The sequence below is a fragment of the Euphorbia lathyris genome, chromosome 5 (assembly GCF_963576675.1).
Source record: "Euphorbia lathyris chromosome 5, ddEupLath1.1, whole genome shotgun sequence".
NCBI classification, from domain to species: domain Eukaryota; kingdom Viridiplantae; phylum Streptophyta; class Magnoliopsida; order Malpighiales; family Euphorbiaceae; genus Euphorbia; species Euphorbia lathyris.
The window spans coordinates 20,999,032-21,019,110 of NC_088914.1; the positions used below are offsets into that span (position 1 = coordinate 20,999,032).

Here is a 20,079-nt window from a genome sequence, read left to right on the forward strand (position 1 = left end):
ATACGAAATAAACAAGTTTAGAGAGCTAGTTAGATAGCTGTAAAGTTCAGGGAGCCAATCTACTATTTTGGACAAATTTACGAAACACGTAGGCCCTGTTTGGTAAATAGCGTTTTGGGATAAAAAGAGCGGTTTTGACCAACTTTAGAGGTTTGACCACTGAAACCGCTAATTGGAGTGTTTGGTGGAGAGGGGTTTGGGAGAGAGTTTTGAGATGAAAACGCTAATTTAGAAAAAGCTCTTAAAAGGAGCTTTTTCAATTAGCGTTTTGCAATATTAAAATTAATGGACTTTTTTAACCCTAATAGATAGACTCCCTTTTCTCCTGCGCCAAAATTAATACCCTTATTCGTCTTTTTGCACAAACCGCTATTATCAATCAGCTAATTTTTACCAAACAGATCTACACAAACAGCTAGTCAAATCGTTAATGTAATAAGCTAACAGCTAATGTAATCGGCTAACAGGGCCCTAATATATTAGGGCTTAAAAATTAATTGTTTATAATTTTTGGTCATGAATTTGACCGAGTGAAGTTCACGAAACTCACACCATCCGAGTCAGCGCAAAATCTTAGCTTGAAAAACTGAGAGGCCTAAAGATGACTTTAATGGAATCTTAGTATAATTAGATGCCAAAGCTCCGATTTCATCTGCTCAATTGCAGAGCACGTTCCCACTTCATCATCCATCTTCTTCTTCCCTTCCATTAAAATACAATCAATCAAACAAACAAACAAAAGTGAAAAATAAAAACCATTTCTTTTTTCACCCAACTATAAAACAAAACTCACTGACTATTTTCTTCAAAACTCTTTCTTTCTATCTATCTCTATCTTTCTCTCTGTCTCTCGCACGCAAATTATTCATTTATTCTATTCGTTTTGGGGTTCTATTTCCAAGTTTGGAGTGTATCCCTCTTCTCACCCCCTATGCTTTTTTAGTATTTCCGTGTCTCTTCTCCCTCTGTCTGCATTTCATGGTTGTTCAACTGCTGCATCAATAATAAGAAAGAGAAAAATAAACAATCTTTATCCCCCTTTCACTGTCATATATATATTATTAATTTCTACTCTGCTGTGATTTTTGTGTGATTCTTAGTGCTTTTCTAGGGTGGGTGGTGTTTTGGCAAATGGGTCAGTTGCTCTTAAGTTTTTGAACTTCTCATTCTCATCAATTATGGATTTTTTTATAGTTTGAGGTCTTCTATCATGGATCTGGAAACTGGGTTCTACCAAAATCGTATAAAGGTGAGATGGGGGTATGGGGGTATGCATTAAATTATTGTGATTTTAATTTATATAGTTTAAGCAAAAGCAAAAGCCCTTACCAATTTGTGTAATTGATTGCAGAAAGAGTCATGGAAAACAGTATTAACTTTGGCATATCAAAGTCTAGGAGTTGTTTATGGAGATTTAAGCACTTCACCATTGTATGTGTACAAGAGCACTTTTGCAGAGGACATTCATCATTCTGAGACAAACGAAGAGATTTTTGGGGTTCTGTCTTTTGTGTTTTGGACACTTACTTTGGTTCCTTTGTTGAAGTATGTGTTTATAGTGTTGAGAGCTGATGATAATGGGGAAGGGGGGACTTTTGCTTTGTACTCACTTCTATGCCGTTATGCCCGAGTCAACTCACTCCCCAATTGTCAGTTAGCCGATGAGGAGCTATTTGAGTACAAGAAGGATGGTATTGAATTAACACCAAAATCAATTTTTGGGGGTAGATTGAAATCTACTTTGGAGAAATACAGAGTTTTGCAGAGATTTTTGCTTGTACTTGCTTTAATTGGGACTTGTATGGTGATTGGTGATGGTGTCCTAACCCCTGCTATTTCTGGTAATAATCTAACAACTTTTTTGCTTCAATTTTTTTCTAGTTTTTCTGTGTTCTTGTTATCAATTGGTTCTTGATTTTGTGCAGTATTTTCTGCTGTTTCTGGTCTTGAGCTTTCAATGTCAAAAGAGCATCATAAATGTAATAATTTCTAACTTCTCTCCTTTCTTTTACCTTCAATTTTCTATTTAAATTTACAACTTTGTTGTTGTTAATACCTTGGTCATCTGGTTGAAATGAAACAAATCCGGGTTCAAACTTGAAACGCCATTGTTAAACTGTTATTAGTCTCATAACTTGAGCAATAGTTTTATTAATTGGCACAATGGATGGTTGGTGCTGCTTAAAAGATTTCAACTATTAAGAATACAAGTTGGTTGATTTATATAATGTCTGGTAGGTCATCTCTACAAGTGGCTAGGTATGGCAGTTGTATTTTGGTGGGTTTACAATTAGTCAAGAAGACTGGTGTGAATATTTGGAGGGTATGGGATTGGGACATGAGTTTGGTCAATTGGATATATGCAGACAAACGATGAACTTTCTCTCGCCCATTAACGGAGAGATGCCCTTACTACTCGGACGCCCCTGAATGCGCCTTTTCCTTTTGATATTTATGCAGAACAGAATGTGAAAACTTATAGTATTTTGATCCCAATGTTGGAGAAGCTGTATTTACCTAAGTTGTAGACTACATGGGATGATATGAGCAACAGTATATCTAGTTGTCTCCTAACTATTTGTGGATTCATTATCTGTACGAGGATTTAGATAGTGAAAGACTCCATAATTGAATTTTCTTTCCTGTTATACGGTGATTGATGTGCCTCTTACGTTAACCGATTAACTTTGCAGATGTAGAAGTTCCAGTTGCATGCGCCATACTGATAGGCTTGTTTGCGCTTCAACATTATGGTACCCATAGGGTTGGGTTTCTGTTTGCTCCAGTGGTTCTAATGTGGCTTTTCTGCATCAGTACCATTGGGCTATATAATATCATATATTGGAATCCTCAAGTATATAAAGCCTTATCGCCATATTATATGTACAAGTTTCTGAAAAAAACTCAACGAGGAGGTTGGATGTCATTGGGCGGGATATTGTTGTGCATAACAGGTAAATACTTTATTAACTTTCTCCACTTAGGCTGCTTATAACAACATGATTAGTTGTTTTATTTACACGTTTCGTTATTCAGGTTCAGAAGCTATGTTTGCTGATCTTGGACACTTTTCTCAATTATCAATCAAGGTATGCATTTGAAGAAAACCACTCCATTAGTTTTTGTTTCAAGGTTCATTATTTTCAAGAGTTAATGCTTTCTGTTGATAATCGTGTGGTCCGCTTATATACACAGTAATCCTATGGCAATGGAAACAGAGAGTAACTCGAATTTTTCCAACCCCCAACCTCTACATTTCTCATGGAGTTATATTGCAGTGCATGAATACTTTTCTAGAAGAATTGTGAACAACGTACTGCATTTTATCTCATATGACTAAGTTTTCGTTAATGTATATTTAGTACAAATGCTGTCACCTGTCCGCTTTACAAGTGTTCATTTCTCTCTCTGACAAGTAACTAGTTTCCTGAGTCCAAATTAAAATTATGGTGGATATCCATTTTTCTTCGGGCTTATGAATCGTGTCTATTTGGTTGGTTGTGTCTAAATACATGGTGGTGATTTTAATTAAAAGCGAACTGATTTGTTTCTCAAACTAGAACCATTTCTTCCATGATGCATTTCATGTTTTCTGGGAGAAGATTTTTATTTTAAGGCTTAAGATTTGATATGGCTTGTCTTGATGAATTTGGATATATCATTTTCATATGCTTCTACGTACTGAGACCAGCCTGAAAAACATCAGAAAAATCTTACCTTATATTCAGCAATTTCGTTATTCAAAACGATGACATTGTCTAATTGGTATTCACTGTTCTCCAGATTGCTTTCACCTCTTTGGTGTATCCATCCTTGGTTCTTGCATATATGGGGCAAGCTGCTTATCTGTCTAAGCATCATTTTGATGATAATGACTACAGAGTTGGATTTTACGTCTCGGTACCAGGTAAGTTCTCTGAGTTTTTTTTTTTTAATCGAAGTTATATGATTTTGATTATCGAAAAAAGTTCAGCTAACCTTATTTTTCTTTCTGCAGATAAATTAAGATGGCCAGTTCTTATCATTGCCATACTTGCTGCAGTAGTGGGAAGTCAAGCTATCATCACTGGAACTTTCTCCATTATCAAGCAATGCTCTGCTTTAGGTTGCTTTCCAAGAGTGAAAATCGTCCACACATCGTCCAAAATCCATGGTCAAATCTACATCCCAGAGATTAATTGGACTTTGATGCTATTATGCTTGGCTGTCACTATAGGTTTCAGAGACACGAATCGCTTGGGCAATGCATCGGGTATGATTACAATTCCAGTTCAAATTATATAATGTCTTCTGAGTTTTGATAAATATGGCAGTTCATTATCTCTGTTCATGGTATCTGCAGATAATAAAGTAGGTGATTGGCTTGTTTGATTACGTATAACCTGTACATAGTGTAGAATTTTATGTTTAGAATTTTGTCAGAAGTTTAGGTTTTACCAGATGAATCCTGAGGTGTTGAACCACTAGAGTTGAGGCATCGAAAACAGAGCATTCTGTTCATGAAAAGGAGCCTGCTTGAGATTTTGATATGAAGCACGACATGAAATTTCATGGTTTATCCTTAAGTTGTTTAATAATTTGCCTCTTGGAACAGGTTTGGCGGTTATAACTGTTATGCTGGTTACCACCTGCCTAATGTCTCTAGTAATCGTCTTATGCTGGCACAAGAGCGTCTTTCTTGCAATTTGCTTCGTCTTCTTCTTTGGCACAATTGAAGCGCTGTACTTCACTGCTTCCCTCATAAAGTTCCTCGAAGGGGCCTGGGTCCCGATCGCACTTGCATTCACCTTCTTGGCTATTATGTGTACCTGGCACTATGGCACACTTAAGAAATATGAATTCGATATCCAAAATAAGGTCTCGATAAACTGGCTGCTAAACTTGGGTCCTAGCCTTGGCATTGTGCGCATCCGGGGAATTGGTCTCATCCACACGGAACTTGTGTCTGGAATTCCTGCTATCTTCTCCCACTTTGTCACCAACCTTCCAGCATTCCATCAAGTCTTAGTCTTCCTTTGCATTAAATCTGTACCCGTTCCACATGTTAGACCTGAGGAACGGTTCCTAGTGGGTCATATTGGTCCAAGGGAGTACAGGCTCTACAGGTGCATTGTACGGTACGGATATCGTGATGTCCACAAAGATGATATGGAGTTCGAAAATGATCTTGTATGTAGCATAGCTGAGTTTATACGTTCGGGGACCAAGGAATCCAATGCTCCAAATGATGATATGGAGAAGGATGACGATAAAATGACAGTAGTTGGTACATGTTCTACCCATACCGATGGGATACAGTTGAACGAAGATGATGCTTGTAACATAGAGTTGGGTAGCTCATCAGAGTTGAGAGAGATAAGATCACCACCCGCGATCCAACCCAGAAAAAGAGTGAGATTCGTCATCCCTGAAAGCCCGAAGATTGACAGAGCTGCAAGGGATGAGTTGAATGATCTAACAGAAGCCAGAGAAGCTGGAATTGCATACATACTCGGGCACTCGTATATGAAAGCAAAGCAAGGATCAAGCATGGTAAAGAAGTTTGTAATTAACTATGGATACGAGTTCCTGCGACGCAACAGCAGGTCATCTGCTTATGAACTTAGTTTACCACATGCATCAACAATAGAGGTAGGAATGCTTTACCATGTTTAAATTTTGGTTTTTTTTTCTTATACAGGAAAATAATGTAAATTTTTGTAATGTTGTGAAATAGATCAACAGATTCTACCACAGTTTAGATGGTGGAATTATAGAGTTACTTAAAAGTTTAGTAAGCAAATGTTCATCTTATACTGCAGTTAAACATTCCTCCTAATTTGGGATGGTTGAGAGTTTAGTCAAAATTCCAATTCCTTCTCAAGTTATGAGCGTATTATCACGGGACTAGTGTTCACCCGCACAACACTTGAACGTTTTTAAAAACCAGAAGTTTATCCACCTTGGGCGAGGGAATTTCCGAGGGATGTAACATTATACTACCTTAACTATGGAGTTCTAGCCTCAACAAATTTACTGCGTTACAAAACGTTCAAATTGAAAGACTACCATGGAGAATGCGTTCCAACTATTCGTTCTCTGTTTATTCCATAACAGAAAATTCAACTATATCAATCAATAGAACCAACTATGTAGCATCTATATCGAGATAATCAATCACATGTTGACACGTGTTATCATGTTATCTTAGGCTGATTGAAAGAAAAAATTAATACAAAACTTGATGTTGAACCAAATTGATACTATAAATCATGTGCAACAGATGTTTTGAAATTGAAGGCTACTCAATTACCTTTCTAAACAAACAGCCTAGCTAGTTATATGTTACGTTTCAGAGTGGTTAAAGGCAAAACTCTGTCTGTCTTTATCTCTAAAAAACTTAAATTGAATGACATTAAAGCCCAAAGAGTTCTAACTCTTCCCTTCTTGTCTTTCTTTTCAATTTATTAAGCCTCTTTAGTAGTTGATAAGTACTCAAGAAAGAGTTTTCGTATTGAATTAAAAATAAGAAGGTAAGGGTTATATTCGGATATCTTCCACTCTCATGATGCATATATAAACTTTCAAACATTTTAGCCATACCAATTGACTAAAAAACATTCAAATTCTTGCAGCATGAATGGAAATAATGTACACCTTTTGATATCTTCCACTCTCTAGCAAAAGAGAATAAAAGGTTGAGTATCAATGACTAATATGCATTAGAAAAGTCTATGTGATTCGGTTGTTCATAATATTTATTGTTTGTTTTTCCCGGTAGAAGACAGTTGTTTTTCCTTCCGAAATAACTGTTTCTCAATCCTAATCAAACATTTCACTGTTTCAAGTGAAAGGGCAAAAATAAAATAAGGAGAACCAAATGGACACTTATTATCAAGACTTAAATAAACAAGACAAACATATGTGTTTTCATCCATGTATGATAGAATATAAACAAAATTCCTATATATGCATTGAGATCACTACCTAATGGTAATAAATAATAGACTTCATTTCCAAATTCAATGTGCTTTGTATTTGAATTGATTCATTTTCTATTTATGTAAATATATATATGCATGAACTCATATGCCAGCTTCATTTATATCAAGAAATGTGATCTTTTACACTTCATTTACTAAGCATCTTGTACAAAAATGGTACTTCTAAATCTTCTCATCAACATCCAAACTTCATGATGATACTCATCCAAACTTGTTGAAATCTTTGAAAAATCAGTCAACTTGTCTAAATCATTACCTGAAATATGATATGAATATCAGTATTACCTTCATATAGATTTCATCACTTAGTATGAAAAATCAAGATTGTATCATCAAATTAGAAAACAACAGAAATCATGTAGACTAGGTATCAATTAACATTAGCAGCAACTCAAATCAAGATCAAATGGAGGGCACAATTTCTGATAAGATAATAAGATTTTCGAGGACGATTGACACAATTATCATTTTCCTTATATTTGTTTCATATACTACATAGATAACGTAACACGATAACTCGAATTTAGAGTCACCTCTAGTTCCAATCAAGTCTAATCAAACAGAAATACTTAATTAAGCAAAGAATCAACAACTTTTCAGGTATCCCGAGGATTCTATCACACTTAACAAAGTCAATATATATCATTGATCCTTATTTTGAAGATAGAGCTACATGAATGAACTTGTTTAATCAACAAAATATGGATAATCATATATCTAATAATATATAATTAGTTCTTGAGATAAGAGAAATAATTAAACTATATAATATAATAGCAGATTCTTAATTTTATATATGTTTTTGAAGAATGTGCATTCATATGTGCAAATGTATATGCTAAGCAATCTCAATTACCAAGATAGAAAACCAAATGTGAAAGCAACAAGCAATGGAGGCAAGGTTAGGTTAAGCCTAATTACTGACACAAGTAGAAGGAATATTTTAACTTTTCTTGGGATCATTTATTTATACATACATTTATTATTATGATAATTAGGCACCTCATTATTCGAGGCAAACTCATCATATATATAATTAATTTAATTATCTCTTCTTTTACACATTTAAATTGTATAATCCAAGCTTCTGTCATATCTGTTTGATAATTGCCCAACAAGCATATTTCAACAAATGCTGGAGTTTTGCTCCAAAAAGTTCATATGGAAATGTATTAATATATATACTTACTACTAAACATCAGTGTTAATGTTATGTCAAAACGGGTTGTCACGTGATAATCGACATTGTGTTATGAGGCATATGTGGACTCCTGTTATAATAAAAAAATACAACAGAAATGATAATCGAGCCAAGAGGTCGTGTTAAGCCGGTTGTATTAATATATATACTTATCTAGAACTAGAGTTCAGTGTTAATGGTGTCAAAACGGGTTATCATCTCATAATCGTGTTACGAGATATATATGTACTCTACATGATTATCTATGACAATAAATGTAGATACTTATGTGAAACAGGTCGTGTCGGGCGGGTGGTCTTTGAAAATCGTGTTAAGTGCAAGTTTATTAGTGATTTTCTTCAGCAGAAAAACGAGTTTTCAGCTTGTATAATAAACTGTAATTCAACATTATTAGTATATGGAGAAAATTTAGTGGAAAAACATCTTATGAAGTAATTATAGGTCTCTTTAATCTTAATCCACTTCACAGAAACAATAACAAACTTGATTAAACTTTCACTTAAACCATATATATCAGTGAAATTAAATTACTGGGTTTATGAACGAAATTAGTGAAAAGGTAAATTAGGCAGATATTCTTTATTAATTAGGTCAAAATTTAGGTCCTCAATAGGTCCATAAACAAAGGGAATTCACTAATTGTTCCCTAAGAGAAAAATTAAAACTATTATTCTACATATACCCGAGCTTGCACTAGATTAAGAAAAAAGGAAAAAAGAAATTGAAAATTGGGAGATGGGGAGGAGAATTTAGGGTTTCTGATTTGCAAAATCTAGGGTTCCTAGCTTTTATTTATGGCAACAAAAGTGCACTTTTCGAAGTATGCAGCAAAAGCAATTTAAAAAAATCAGAAAAAAAATCCATCTTCACCGTTTATATATCTCACAATTCATTCAATTCTGATGATGATCATGAGTGATGAAAGTAACCGAAAGCCACAGATCGGAGATCATCGCCGGAATCTTGATAATGAGTCCATTGCCTATCATGATGATCTGTTTGCATATCCAAAGAAGAAATGGACTGAGAATGAGCCTCTTCAAAGCTATCAAATGATGATGATGATGAATTCCCATAGTTTCCAACACAATATGGATCCATATTCAACCCATTTTCTCCATATCCGTTCGGATTGAATTGTGGGGTTGTGTTATAATTGGAATTCCCTGACTGCTGAAACCAGTTTTGAAGATCTTGTGGTGTTATTAAAGGTGGTTTTCTCTCATTAGGGTTTGCCACCGCCGCGGCCGAGCAGCCGTTGATCATAGTCTGTGCTGCTTGTTCTTTAACTGAGGCAAGTTGTGCTTGTAGATTTATGACCTAAACAAGTTGAAAATGTAAAGAAATTCATCAAAAAAAAATTAGTACTAAAAGACTATTGAATATAAGATAGTAAACAGTAATTTGCTGAACAAAAAGTCCCGAACTTTGAATTACCTGTTGTTGAAGAGCGAAAATGTGAGAAACACAGCCATAAATGGGATCTTGGAGCCTAGCTTGAGCTTCATAAGAAATGGTAACAGCAGCTTCACATCTATCATTAGCAGGAAGATGAGCAAGCAATTTGGATACATTGCTTGCACCAAAAACCTTATGAATAGCTGCAAAATGTGTAGCTCCATGTTCATGGCAGAAATAAGGTGCAAAAACACAGCCTCTTACACATTTTCTTCTCAAGAATTTGCAGGCACCACAGGGAGAACCTGAACCAGTCATGTTTTAGTAATAAATATTGGGGGTTTTCCCTTCTTTTTCTTAGAAAAATTGGATGTGTTTATGTTAATTTCTGAGGTTTGTGCAAATTAACATTATGTCAATGCTTATAAACACTTAAGGAGGAGAGATGTGGATCATATAATAATGAATATTTAATTAAAAATGGTCCCCTAAATGGGCTACATATTTGATTATTATATAACTATCTTCCACCCTTCCATTGTTCATATTTTTAATACCCTTAAAATCAGATTCCTATAAACATCCTTATACGACAAAAGAACTAGGCATCAACCAAACCCATTTCTATTTGCTTGATAAATCATTAGATTTAATATTTAGACATTAATATGTTAATTTTGTGGTTCATCAATCCAATGAGGAACTGAACATTCCTAACATGTGAAGAACACATTTAATTATATTCCATCATTATTTTTAATCAAATCCCCAAATCCTGACAGATGAATTTTCAGCTGAATCAGAAACTACCCAATTGATTTGAGGTAACATGGCAAATGTTCCTTTAAAAAGTAAATAATCCCTACTTAAAGCTGACACATTATAAATTAGCATAAAATCACTTAACTAATTGATTTCTTTGAAGTGGATTCCACCATATTAGAGATCAAGTTCCAATAAAATTTATCAATGGAAGAAACAAAGGAAAACCGTATAAGATACTATTAAAAATTAGACAGAATTACAGTTCCTAATTAAGTAGTTAATAATGATCTTTGAAAGATGTAACAGCAGAAACATTAGAATGAGTTTGACAGATAAGTATATACTATATAGTTGAAGGTCCATTAAGGAGACAAAGTATATTCTTAAGGTTTGATAATTGTGATTAAGGATTGTTAAGTACAGATAATCAGAGACCATAAAGCAAGCATATTCGAAAAATGGAAGAAACAAAAGAGAGGGAACACTTGACTATGAGTGAAGCACAAATAGCAGATGGATTTAGTTTTTTCTTTTTGTGTTTGATTAGTTTAAACCTGGAAGGTCACAAGTTGTCGAGCAATAACAGTAGAATTATGAATATGATTAATTAAGTAATCTTATAATATAATGATAGGATTAAATTAATGATTAATGATTTAGAGTCACTTAGTTGTGTCACATATAGGCACCAACATGTAGACCATTCTCCAAATGTGCACTTTGGTCCCACTTCTAATCTCTAATAATGACTCTCCAACTTAACACCTTTACCTCTTTCTCTTTCAGTAAATATACTTGTATAATTCCAGTTATAGATTTCCAGGAAAAAGTGGCACAACTTGAGAATATGTATAGAATATTTGATCCATTGAAAAATCATACAAAGAAAAAAAGAAGATTTACAAGGAAGAAGAAGAACTCTCACTAACAAGTAGAAAAACTAGAAGTCAACTTCTTAAAGCCTCTCATTTATACACCTGTCCGAAACTCTAATAATATTAAGGGTAAAGTTCAAATAAAACCCCTGTGATTTCACTAATTTTCAGATAAAGGAATGTGGTTTACTTTTTGTCAAAACAAGGATTAAGGTTTCAAACTTGGATTAATGCTATTAAAATCATCTTTAACGATCTGAAAATGAAAATTTTCAAGAATTAAAGTTGTCCAATGTCATATTTTCTATGGAACTGCATTTTCGATTTTCGAAAATCATCTTTTTTGGAACTTTCTCTCTCTAAACATTAACTTTCTCTCTTTTTACCAAACATCATCTAAACAATCTCAAAATAAAAAAGTTGAAGAATTAAAGTTGCTTAAAATATTAGTAGTTCTTAAAATATGTCATTTTTGAAATCGTCAAAGGTGATTTTAATAGTATCAATCGAAAAAGTCCTTAATTTGTTAAAGTTAAAAACCTCAATTCTCGTTTTGACAAAAAGTAAACCACAGTCCTTTATCTGAAAATTAGTGAAACCACAAGGGTTTTATTTGAACTTTACCCTAATATTAATATCCTTCTATATAAAACACATAAAACACACCGTTTTATGTTTATTATCCCCCTAAATTGGAATCTTAAACTGGAATATATATATAAGTGTTATGGTTTGAAGTGATTTGTATATTGATAATTTTTGCTTTAAATAGCCTTTACAAGAAAAGATTAGTGTTGGAAATTTTTGGGAAAAATAATACTTTACATGTTAATTTTTCATCACTTTTAAGGCTTATATATACAATGAAATTCGAAGAAAACGATGAAGATAATAATGTTAATGATGGCAGCTAGAGTGAAGAGGTCAATGACGATGAAGTTTGAAGATTTCAGTAGATTAAAAACTGTTCTTGGTATTACTAAAGGATAAAAAAAATTATAAATTTAAGGGGGTGTGTTAGAAATAATAAATTTATTATAATTAATAGTCTTTATGTTGATTGTTATTAAGTTGCTTTAGAATAACTTATAAGAATTTAACTTAACATCACATAACTTCTTATAAGTTATTATAACTTATAAACAGGATCCATAACATGCCCCCTGAAATGAATGGTGGGCGAACCATTAATTTATCATGTAAGCTTAGAAATCAAGCTTTTGATAATTAAATTGTTACATCATAACATTGATGAGACGTGGTGACTACTATTGAAGAACCAAAAGATCTGGAAAGTATGTCTTTAGATCAACTCTTGGATTCGTTACAAGTCCATGAGGAGAGATTGAAGAACAGAGAAGAACTCGTAGCTCAGGTGTTGCAGGTGAAACTCGATTTGAATGATAAAGAAGAAAATAAGCAATTTGTAGATGGATATGGAAGAGGAAAAGCCAGTAGAGCTTATGAGATTTGACGACTTCAAATTTTACTTCAAGAAATTAAGAAATTGGTCTCTAATTAGACCAATATTTGGTATTCTATTATTATATTTATGGATGTCGTTCTCTTATCTCGATAATTCTTTTTCACATGCAACAATTGAAATGGTTTTATGAACTTATTAATTGGAAGGGTTTAAGTAATTTTTTTTTTATAGATGTTTAGCATTTTGGAAATCAATCTAATCACAAAATTTATTATTTGTGTAGTTTTACCTAATCAGAAGTAGTATAGAATATAATTTTTTCAAAATTTGTTTAGTTGCTGGTGAATGCCCTACAGCATAATCTGAATGTACGGTGGTTATGTCTGAATTAGGGGTTGAAAGTTAACCCAATTGATGATTTGATGCTCAAAATCACTATAATAAAAACAAAAACAAATCCCCTAAATAATAAATATAAATATTTTTGTTAATTAAAACTAATGGAAACATTAATTATAGAATGTGACAAAGCTACTAATTTAATTTAATTATCTCTAAAAATGTGATTAATATATTGGAATAAAACAGGTGGACGTATTAAGGAAGAAGGGTTTGTGCATGGCAATGGCATCGACCTAATTGGCAGCCATTAATTCCACCATCATCTGTATTTGTTGGCCACTTAACCATTTAAAGTTTGAGACAAGAAGGCATGCTTAAATTAATTTGTTGGGATTATATATGCATTCTTAATTAATTTTAGTTATCCTGGACAATAATTTTATTAGGAGGGGTTTAAGTTGATATATTCCGTTTACTTTTTCTTTTCGTAGCTCTTTTTTGTATTTTCGTAACAAGCACTAGAATAAAAGTATTCGTTAGGATTGAAAAACAAACAACTTATTTCTATTTCGGTAAGAAAATCAAGTAATTTCTACCAGCCAATCAACAATAACAAACAAACGCTAAACAATTAATATGCAATAACAACAAACAACAGATATAAATAGTTGAACTAAACAGAATTTTAATCTTAAAACCACTAAACTCTATCACTTGGGGGCCTAAGCGTTCATCTATGGCCTCGTATTTAAGGGGTCTCCTATTTAGAGAGGTCTGAAATCCAAACCTTATTTTAGTTACAATAATTATTGATATTTCAATAGTATTTATCAATCATTATTTATCAATAAAATTTAGTAGTAATTATATATATAGAAAATTAGAATGTAGCCTACTAAAATGAAATTGAAAATCGACAACAATATCACACACTATCCTCTCTTTTTTCAATTAATGTCTCTCGCAAAAATAGTATAATAGGGGAGATTCAAAATTTATTTCACAATTGATCTCTTAAGTTTTAGCAATAATGATAAAGTACATTAAAATCTTTGTGGATTGTCCTATTTGCAAACACATGTAAGGACGACTCTAGTATTTTAGAAGCCCTAAACAACTTTCATTCTCCATTTTTTCATAAATCTAAATTTAATTAATTTTTGACTAAAAAACAAATAAATCTTAACCCTTTGAGGCAAATTGAAGATAATGAAACAGTTAATAATTATATTATTGTGAGATAAGGTATAAATTTAACATGATAGTTATTGTAAAATACTAATGGATTTAGTTTCCATGTATAAGATAATGCAATCTTAAGCATATTATTTACAAGAAAGCGCATTTTCAAGCATAAGTAATGAAAGATGATTTTTTTCATGTACAATTTCATGTTCTAGCTACTCCCCAACCTTTAGCGTTCCGATTATCCAATAAGACTTAAAATTGTACATCTTTCTGCTAATGAGAAAAAATCATCTTCTGTTAATGGGGTTTGAAACTGCATCTTCTGGTAAATTGAAACTGCATCTTCTGGTAAATATTAGACTTAAAATTATATTATTTTGTACATATAGGCTCAATTCGCTCTCCTTCATAATCATATAACTAAAATTGTAACTTATCCCTATTAATATTATTAAGAGAAAAGTTGTAAAATACATTTGGGAGACCTCTTGTTGTGTTATTGTTGTTAAGAGGTGGTGATTGAAAAAAAAAAGACAATGTGTATTATTATTGACTTTCGATTCCATTTTAGCAGACTGTATTTTTGTTTTCTATTTATGGATACTATTAAATTCAGATACGAGATAGTAAATATTTATAAAGACAATTTTTAACAATTAATGTTCCAATAATTATTGTAATTGAAATAGATTTTGGATTTTATAAAAGCAATATTCTGATGGGAGGCCTCCCATGGGCGGGCGGCCTATATCAGCTCTCCCTAGAGCCGCTCCAGAACACATTGCCGCGATTTAAAAACTTTTAAACATGGGCCTATGGTTTGTGCAGTTTACAGTTAAATGATTTTAAAGTCAATATTTCGGTTAAAAATTCTTTGTGGTTTAGTTAATTTATAAAATTAGACTATTTAATTTCTCCAAATCACTCTTTTTGGTAAATAGTTATGATAATATTTTTTGACAGTCTGACTTTGCAAACTGCAGAAATCATATACTTATATTTACAAGTTTTTAAACCGTGAACTGTATTTCCAAATGGGTCAAACCACACATATATACATATATATTAACTATTACCATTAATAACAATATAGCTATTAACTATTTTTTTTCTCTGTAAATTGTCCAAAAAATTCAATCTTTATTTAATTTTTAACAATACAATCAAAAACTAAAAAGTAAATAAATTTATACAAAAATAAAGTATTAAAGTTAAATCTAAAGCTTCTAAAATACTGTAATAACCCTGGTTTGATTCTCTTTGGTTCTTTTTTTATCCATATTTTTTTTCTTATTTTTCTTGGAAAACCATTCTTGGTTTGTAAAAAACGCTAGGCGTTAGTCGGTGATGTGCGCACTTAGTCGACGATATATGAGGAGACGAGTGGTGGACGAAGTCAGGTCAAAGGGACAACACACCAAAGCAAAGAGAAGGCCATGTGCTAAAAATAGGTCTACACACCATGAGGAAAACCCACACACGCTGTGTGGATTAATGGAATGAACTTCCAAAACTTCAGCACCAAGCCCACACGTTGTGTGGACTTTCGAAATGAATCACACACTTCGTGTGGACTCACTCCAACTTTCTCTTTATTACAAGTTTGTCACTCTTTATTTACAACTCATGTCACCATCCTATTTATAAGTTTTCCACCCCTTTACCCTTACCTCATTTTAACTTTAACCTTACCCCTTTAATTATTTATGTAACTTCTTTGATGTAATTTGTTCATTAGAAGTTGAGATGATATAAATTCGTCTCTCATTTGTAATGTTTAACTTTTCATTAATCAAAATTATAATCTTCTCTTTGAGAGTTTTGTTAAGGTTTATGGCTTCAACAATGAGGATTTCACCATTCCTATGGATTTAGTCCGTGAAATCTCAGGATTATCTCCTTCTAGTTTAGCTAGAGAAGAAACATCTTTGTTGATTTAAGATTAAAATAAAATCGTTCAACATTAATCTGTATCATTTGGTATCAGAGCCGAGTCATTTTTCTTCCCATAGACTTGTTCTTGGCAATGGTTTAATCAAGTTCGTCACAAGAATCCACTGAAGCTGCCAACAAGAGATGAGAAGATTTCATAACATGGGGTATTTGGAAGAATGGAGGATTTGGAAGAACGGGATAAGGAAGCCCATGAGAAAGTACTAAGATGTTTCAACAACATGGCCGATAACTTAAAGAAACTTTGGGTAGAGATCTGAAATGCCCTCTAACCAACCTTGGAAGTTTCTCCTAAAGATTCATCTCAAAATATTTCCTCTATTACACATTGAAGATGTAAATCCTAAATTTCAATTTCTAATGTGGAAGTTATGGGTAATCCTAATATTAGTGAGGAGTTGGATGTTTGTGATGTCGATTATGATTTAGATTCTCATTATGGGTTTGTTGATAATGGAATGGTAAATGAGAATTTGAATTCATGTATGAATAGGGGGAGGAGTGCTTATAGGTGAGAACATTGAGGAAACTCATGTTGAGAAGGGTGCGCCCATGTGTTTGATAAAATGCCCCTTAGGCAAACTTTCACTTATATATTTAAGGAAGGTGATAACCTTAATCTTGAAGAAGTGGAAAGTGGTTTTGGGCTTGATAGTATTTTTAAGGGGAAAGATGAAACAACCTTATGTGTGGAAATGGCTATGGTGATGTGAGAGATGTTGGAGGTTCAACCATTGTGTGGGATGTAGCATGTCATTTGAGTGGGGTAACTTGTCAAATAGATTAGTCGACTTGAACTATGGGGAGAAGTGGAAGAAAACTATAGGTCATATGAAAGAATGAGTTGTTGACAAAGAGGGGAACGAATTTGAATATGATCATGAAGAAGATGAGCTAGAAGAGGAGAATCAATCTGAGAATGAGCTAGAAAGAAAAGAAAACTTGGCTATTATTAGAGTGAATTCAACGATAAGGTTGAAGAGGAAAAGAACGATTCCGAGAATGAGCTATGTGAGGATGGTGAATTTTATCATAATGTGAATGAACTTGATTATGATGAAGATGATGGAGTTTACCATGATGAGAATGAGTTTCGAAACTTTGAGTGGAACCAAAATGGCCGCTTATGAAGATGATGAAGATGGAGTCTATCATGATGAGAGTGAGCTTCGGCACATTGAGTGGAATCAACACGAGGCTAATTATGAAGATGAAGAAGATAGATTCCATTGTGATGATGAGTTGGAAGACGTCGAGTGGAGCCAAAATGAAGATATCTATGAAGGTGAGGATGATGGCGATGAGCATAATATGTATTTGGTGACGAGGGTGCTCATGTCTAGTGAAGAAGAGTATGACCCATAACATCAATTATTTAGAACTCGGTGCTGAGTTTTTGGGAAGAAATGTGAGGTGATAATCGATAGAGGAAGCCAAGTGACTGTCATTAGTCGAGTCACCTTGAGCAAGTTTGGTTTCGTTCCCGAGCCACATCGTAGACCTTATCGTATTGGTTGGGTCAACGAGGTGGAGAAGCTTCAAGTTGCTCACCGGTGTAAGGTTCCTTTTTCCATTGGAGCTTATCAAGATGAAGCTATGTGTGATGTTGTAGAGATGGATGCTTGCCACGTGCTATTAGGTAGGCCATGGAAATTTGATTATGATGCCTCACATACGGGAAGAAGCAACACCTACACCATATGCAAAGACTATATCAAATACATCCTTACACCCTTGAAGAGTTCGTCTATAGAGAAAAGGAAGGCATCCTTGAGTGCTTATCCAACTAGAGAGTTGAATGTGAATATATGCATCAGTAGAATGTGAGAGACTAATCCAATGGGAGTTGAAGCAATGTCCGAAGGTGACAAGTATGTGTCTTTCAAAAGGCAACCTCGAGGGCTTCCACCTTTGGGGAGGATACCACATGACATGGCATGGGATCCCGAAGATATTACACTTATTCTTACATAGGATAAATTGAGCTTTAAGGAGGAGGATGAAGGGTACATTGTGACATCTCTTGAAAGAACTGATACTCTTAGCACGTGCATGATGCAAATGAATCAAGTCGCCCATTTTGTAAAATCTAAACTTATTCTTCTGTGCTATGTTGAAATATATATGTTGGAAGCTATGTTGTGTTTGTTGAGGAAGAATCCACCCTATGAGGGGCCTATGGGATGTAACCTTATGATGAAAAGTGTGAGCTTAATGGATTGTTTGATGAATGGGAATGGCATCCCGAGTGATGTAGAGACAATAAGAGATATTCAAGAGTTACGGAAAGGTGTCCAAGTTAGTGAAGAGATGAATCTAGAAGTCTCGAGATCGTTAACTCAAGACAATGAAAGAGTTTGCATAAGTGTTCATGAGATCAATATGATGTGGGTTGACAAGTTCCGTCGCGATATTCTATTTGAGGTCGGCAATGGGCGAGTAAAGGTTGGGCATAGCATCCAGGGTAATGACATGAGGGTTAGTGAAGTTCAGGAAGATTCAACTCAAAGTCATGTTGGGGTTTTGAAGAGTGATGAAGGGATCACTCCAAATTAGGTTGATATGTTTCATAGGGATATTTGTTTTAAGGTTGGCTATGAGCGGAGAAAATTGGTCGCTAATCTTCAAGCTAATGATATGGAGACTGAAAAGGTCCAGGGCTGGTTCGTTCTGTTGGTCCCGTGTAACTTAATATGATTAGTTCCAAGGGGGGGTTAGGAACTAATATAACTTTTTCACTTAATAATGCTGACTCAATTAAATGTTTGATATTTTAACTCAGCTTTAGGTCAGCAAGGCTGAGTGAGGTGTGAGACAGCTTTAATCAGACACTGACTAGAGCTGTTTCAATTGTGAGTTGGGAAATAACACTTTAGGTCAGCTTCCAACTCAGCACTCTGATTACTCAGCGTCGGCTTGTACAAATTATATAGTGAGTAAGTTAAGCAAGCAACACATACATATATATCAAAAGAGAGGGTTAGAAATTACTCAGCAGTCTTATCCTGGTTCGGCCTCACCGCCTACGTTTAGTCCCCAGAATCCCTCCAGGCTTTTTCAATCCACTACTGAGCTCTTTAAAGGTAGAGCACAAACCGTTTACAATAGCAACTGAGTATGCAAGAGTACCATCCTCTATCCGTCTACTCAATCCTATCTCACACTGAATACTATAACCGAGTATCCAGAATTTCTCTACCACTGAGTACTATAACCGAGTACTCAGCACCACTCTTCTAACCTTTACAATTGATACAAAATTGTTCTCACTAAATGAAGAACACTTTAGATGAATACAAATTCACTCTAGACTTTTACACAATGATTGGAAATTGGGTGTAAGAGCTTGCTTTCTTTTCAGACAGCTTCTATTTTGGATTTTCACTCTTGTGAAGATTTGCTTTTCTGTCTGTATTTGCTTGTATATGTCGTAAGGATCCAAGTGATGAACTTGTCCTTTTATAGTGATTTCTGAAGCTTCAAATCATTTGAATTTCGACATATCCGTTGGGAGTAATGGTCTTCTTTCATCATTGAATGGTCAGCTTCCAGAATCGCAGGCTAATCCTGTCTTCTGATTTGCGCAGGAGGCAGGCTTGCCAGTTTCGTCTTCTTGCGCCAGGTTTCGTCTTCTAGCGCCAGGTTTGTCTTCTTGCCAGATGCCAGACGGTCCATGCATCTCGAAAAGGTCTTTGATCACATTTCCGAGGCTTTTTTATTTGTTGCAGAGATCTGTCGATCCTTGTCTTTTAGTAAACGGATCATTGGCGCTGTCCTGACGAATGCACAGCTTGAATGTTCGACTTTGCCTTTAAGATTTCCTTTGTCGGGACTGAGTTATATTTTACTCAGCTTCTTTGGTCGGCTTTGCCTTTGATAACAAGTAGAGAAATTATGATCAACTTTCGTCCCTATGGGGGCGTCGTTGGGTTCGACGGGGGGAAGCTC

General features: G+C 34.2%; 2 protein-coding genes across 2 annotated transcripts; one reads left to right on the plus strand and one right to left on the minus strand.

Annotated features, from left to right (window-relative positions):
• The first annotated feature begins 634 nt into the window (after positions 1-634).
• On the plus strand, positions 635-5,768 carry LOC136229127 (potassium transporter 6-like). Its single transcript, XM_066017704.1, has 8 exons — positions 635-1,249; positions 1,352-1,841; positions 1,926-1,979; positions 2,694-2,954; positions 3,037-3,089; positions 3,784-3,907; positions 3,998-4,252; positions 4,595-5,768. The coding sequence occupies exons 1-8, from the start codon at positions 1,211-1,213 to the stop codon at positions 5,653-5,655; spliced, it is 2,337 nt and encodes a 778-aa protein (XP_065873776.1). The 5' UTR covers positions 635-1,210; the 3' UTR covers positions 5,656-5,768.
• A 3,114-nt stretch (positions 5,769-8,882) lies between these two features.
• Positions 8,883-9,955, minus strand: LOC136230951 (LOB domain-containing protein 29-like). Its single transcript, XM_066020168.1, has 2 exons — positions 9,622-9,955; positions 8,883-9,504 (listed from the first exon to the last, which is right to left on the minus strand). The coding sequence occupies exons 1-2, from the start codon at positions 9,898-9,900 to the stop codon at positions 9,094-9,096; spliced, it is 690 nt and encodes a 229-aa protein (XP_065876240.1). The 5' UTR covers positions 9,901-9,955; the 3' UTR covers positions 8,883-9,093.
• Between the last annotated feature and the right edge of the window lie 10,124 nt (positions 9,956-20,079).